Here is a 5,026-nt window from a genome sequence, read left to right as displayed (position 1 = left end):
TTTATAAGTCCATATCTTATATTGTATGCATATACTTTATTAATTTGCCTGTACGGCTGATAATTCACTTGCCACTCATGATGGTATTTTAATAATACCATCCCTCTTATATATATATATATATATATAAATGCTTTTCCAAATAACATTGCACTTCATTTTTTAAGCTTTAGGGTGATACATAGGTACTCTGTAAGTGCACTGCAGTGTGTAGCAGCAGAAACAGCTGTAAGCTAATGGAGTTCACAACATAATTTTCTTACTCCTTTGTCATTTTAATTTCTTACATACATATGTGTGCATTTGTCCCCCGGATGCTTGACACATGGTGTTGGTTTGTTGACATCCTCCTATCTTAACAGTTCAGTAGAAGAGACCAATTGAATAAGTCCCAGACTTTTACTGTGCCATTATAACAACATCAAATATTATTTTTGTACTACTAAATCTTCCTCAAACACTGGCAAACTTCTGTCCTAATTTCACAATCCCACAACTTACAAAACGCACAAAGAGAAACAGACTTACCTCTATTTTTTTGTCAGCTTCAACAGTAAATACAGAAATACGTTCCGTCCCTAACCATTTCTTGAATTCTTGATACCAATTCTAAAGAAATGAACAGATTTTAAAACATAAACTGGAAACAGAATGAATTAAAGCAGAGATACAGTATAGTACATAGTGTAGTATTTTATATAGTATAGTGCAGTGTAGTGGAGTGTAGTCCACTATGTCTTATTGTTAAATAGCAAAGAAAAAGCACCTTTCAAGCACTGGAAGGCAAAGTGGTTGAGTTCCTTTCGAGCGCTGGGCCTCACGGAGGCAATGACCAAGACCTTTGGCATTATGTCATGCTTGAGAAGAAGACTCATTAAGCCGGGCAAAATCGCAGTCATGGCAGATACCGATGTCACGCAAATGGCACCCGTGCCAGTGGCACATGAAAGCACCCATTACACTCTTGGCGTTAGGAAGGGCATCCAGCCATAGAAAACCATGCCAAACCAAACTGGAGTCTGGTGGTGCCTTGCAGCTGGCCAGCCCTGGTCAGACCGTCCAACCCATACCAGCATGGACAGCGGAGGTTAAATGATGATGATGATGCATGTAGCTTAGTAGTTAGGGTATTTGATGCACAATCGTAGGATCGTGAGTTCAATTCCCAGCAGTGCACTGTGTCCTTGAGCAAGACACTTTATTTCGCATTGCTCCAGTCCACTCAGCTGGCAAAAAATGAGTTGCCGATGAACTTATTGTATACTGTACTCAAATGCACAACTCATCAGATAAGGTAACAAAAAGTGCATGAACAGGACATAGAATAATGCATAAGAAGGGAACAGGGAAGGAGTCTTTAAAGAAAAAAGTAGGAGTGACATCAGGTGTAATTTGGAAGACATGGAAATTTGGAAGGATGTCCTGACAACTAACAACCGATGTGGATAGTTTATTCCATGCTTCAGTGATTCTAAGTGTGGAAAAATGTTTCTGTGGCTCCTGTGCATGTGGCACATAAAAAGCACCATTCAAGCATGGTCGATGCCAGTGCTGCCTGACTGGTCCCCGTGCCAGTGGCACATAAAAAGCACCCACTACACTCTCGGAGTGGTTGGCATAAGGAAGGGCATCCAGCTGTAGAAACCTTGCCAGATCAGATTGGAGCCTGGTGCAATCTCCCAGCTTGCCAGTCCTCAGCCAAACTATTGAAACCATGCCAGCATAGAAAGCAGCCATTTCAATGATGATGATGATGATGATGATGATAGGTGCTGTGTTGTTTTTTGATTTTGTAAGCATGTCCATGGGTGTTGGACATATGGAATTCAAAAAGATGCCCCAGATTGTTGTTGGAAAGATGGTGGATAATCTTGTGAGTGTCGACCAAATCAGAAGCCAGAGCTTTAATGCAATATCTGTAATTATTAAAAAGTAAACATTATCAGTTGAAAGAAAGTCAATGGTGTACCTTGACTAAACTACTTGGTGTTACTATAAGAATTCGTTGTAAGATTGGTTTACCGCCATAGGGACCCTGTTTATACAATGTCCTGTTGAAAGAGGGAAAAGAAATAATTACAACAAAACAATTAAAATATTTTAGAAACATTCTTTTAAAAATACACAATCTTGACTTGACATTTCATGAAAAAAATAAACATTATTGGAAATAGGTGCAGGAGTGGCTGTATGGTAAGAAGTTTGCTTCCCAACCACATGGTTCCAGGTTCAGTCCCACTGCATGGCACCTTGGGCAAGTGTCTTCTTCTATAGCCTCGGGCTAATGAAAGACTAGTGAGTGGATTTGGTAGACAGAAACTGAAAGAAGCCCATTGTGTGTTGGTGTGTTTATGTCTCCCATAACTTAGTGGCTCGGCAAAAGAGACCAATAAAATAAGTACAAAGGCTTACAAAGAATAAGTCCTAGAATAATTTGTTTGTCTGAAGGTGGTGCTCCAGCATGGCTGCCGTCAAATGACTGAAACCCGTAAAAGAAGCCTCACAGAGGCAATGACAAAAGACAGAGACCTCTGGAGATATGCTGTGACTGCGAAGACCCGGCTAATAAAGTGAGTTCACAGCTGTAACCTACCCCAGTGTCACATAACTCAGCCCACTCAAAAGTAACTTGGATCGTAGGGCAGCAAGCCGGGCTTGAGGAGACCTATTGAGTCAAGTACATCAACATCAAAATGAAAATCAAATGGAAATTGTAGTTGTGATCCCCATAGCGGTGGCACGTAAAAAGCACCCACTACACTCACAGAGTGGTTGACGTTAGGAAGGGCATCCAGCTGTAGAAACACTGCCAGATCAGACTGGAGCCTGGCTTCCCAGACCCCAGTCGAACCGTCCAACCCATGCCAGCACGGAAAACGGACGTTAAACGATGATGATGATGATGATGATGATGAAAGATATGATGCAAGCAATATGCGGCAGGTGAGGGGTAGCACGGATTTGGAGAGTGTTACCAATCAGTATGGCTGTTCTCTACCATAGAATCCCATGAATCAGAGTACTTTGGAAACCCTACAAAAAGATCAGAAGCGGTGGATTCCTTCCTCTGTCAAAGCTATAAATATATTCTCTCAGGGTTCCTCTCCCTTTTCCTTTCCTTTCACACCTTCTGTCCTTATAATGTAGAAGAACCCAAGATCCCTCTACATAACCCATCCTATCACCCTTCCACACACATTTTCGCAATAACCACTGTCACTAATCCTCCCCCTTCCCTTTGTTTCCTGCCTTACCCTACCCCCAAATTAGGGACTACTACTTTCTGATTCTCTCCACCCCATCACAACTAGAGGATAATTTAGTCACAAGGAATGTTCATGGACATCACCATTTTCAGACAAAAAGGAATGTAACCATCCACACACACACACACACAGGTTTTATCTTTTGCTTGTTTTCCGTTATTAGACTGCACATCATTGAAGTATTTTAGTTGAACAAATTGACCCCGTTACTTTTCTTTAAGCCTTGTACTTATTCTATCAATAGCAACTAAATTTCCCTTAAATCACACCCTAGCAAATGTTATAAAGTTTCCTCTCTGTTGAAGAGCATAGGCTCGAAACGTAAAAGACTTTCTCACTTCCCGAGCGTTAAACTAATACATCTGTTTGTTATTTACACACTTGTCTTCATCTTTTGTGTTTTGGGAAATTCCAATTATAAAGCATCCTTCCTTATGCTGCTGATATTATAATTTGGCTATTTTATCCAAGACTTTTTTTTTTTTGAAAGTGTGGGAGAAAAGGTTAATAAACAGAAATCCAGAAATATCTTTTAAATAAAAATGTCAAGATACTCACCACAACAACCCAATACACTGCAATGTCTTCCCTAACCCCATGTCATCTCTGTTACAAAAAACAAAAAAAAAAACAACATGATAATAATAATAACAATAATCCTTTCTATTGTAGGCACAAGGCCTGAAATTTGTGGGGAGGGGACTAGTTGATTGCATCGACCCCAGTATTTCACTGGAACTTAATTTATCAGCCCCTAAGGGATGAAAAGCAAAGCCGACCTCGGTGGAAATTGAACTCAGAACATAGCGATTGGCAAAATACCACTAAGCATTATGTATGCGAGTATGTCCGTATATGGACGTGTTTTACCCTTATTGCTTTTTAAGACTTTTTTCTGTATTTTGCCTTTAGCCCTGTTTTTTCTTGTGCATGTGTGTATATAAACGTGTATGAACCTTTTTTGTGCATGTGTGTATATAAACGTGTATGCGGGTATGCATATATGTTTTGGCGAATGTGTGGGTGAGCATGTGTGTGTTTCAAGTGAGGGTGGATGAGTATATACATATAGGCGCATGTACATGGGTGTGCAGGCGCACATGTGTATGTATGGACTGGTGTGCTTAGGCGGATACTATGGACATTTTTACTCCCTTACCTTTACTCCCTCCCCTCACTTAGTGGTCATTCTAATAGCTCCTTTGTCTTAGTAACAGTCAATCACACTGTAATTTCCTTTTGTTTAACGGTCATTTTCATAGGAATTTTCAATGGCCAGATAACTGAAGAGATGGTGGCGTGGGTTTCCGACCTGGCATCCGAAACTCGGAGTTTTATCATGGCTACCGAATAATTGTCACATATTATGTACAGATAAATTCCTCTATTTACATAATATCGAGGTTTCTTTCATTCGTTTGTAGTCTTGCCATTTCTATCAGCAGAATTTGAACAGATGAAATACCACTAAGCATATCGTACAGCGTGCTAATGTTTCTGCCATTTTGCCACCTTAGCGAGTTGGATTATTGTTTGTGGGCTGAATTGTCTGGTGTTATCCTCACTTATGGTCATCGTCGTCGTTGTTTAACGTCCGCTTTCCATGCTAGCATGGGTTGGACGATTTGACTGAGGATTGGTGAAACCAGATGGCTACACCAGGCTCCAATCTGATTTGGCAGAGTTTCTACAGCTGGATGCCCTTCCTAACGCCAACCACTCAGAGAGTGTAGTGGATGCTTTTACGTGTCACCCGCACG

General features: G+C 40.7%; 1 protein-coding gene across 1 annotated transcript in view; it reads right to left on the bottom strand.

The window, feature by feature from the left end:
- The window catches only part of LOC106874306 (DNA repair and recombination protein RAD54B), a 53,133-nt gene that overhangs the window by 15,038 nt on the left and 33,069 nt on the right, over positions 1-5,026 (bottom strand). Inside the window, exons 12-14 of the mRNA XM_052973480.1 lie at positions 3,825-3,872; positions 1,970-2,051; positions 529-609 (exon numbers count right to left, since the gene is read on the bottom strand). Coding sequence (XP_052829440.1) covers positions 529-609; positions 1,970-2,051; positions 3,825-3,872 — 211 coding nt within the window. The remainder of the gene's footprint in view (positions 1-528; positions 610-1,969; positions 2,052-3,824; positions 3,873-5,026) is intronic.

This window comes from Octopus bimaculoides, chromosome 1, assembly GCF_001194135.2.
Source record: "Octopus bimaculoides isolate UCB-OBI-ISO-001 chromosome 1, ASM119413v2, whole genome shotgun sequence".
Classification (NCBI taxonomy): Eukaryota; Metazoa; Mollusca; class Cephalopoda; order Octopoda; family Octopodidae; genus Octopus; species Octopus bimaculoides.
This window is presented reverse-complemented; position numbering and strand designations above follow the sequence as displayed.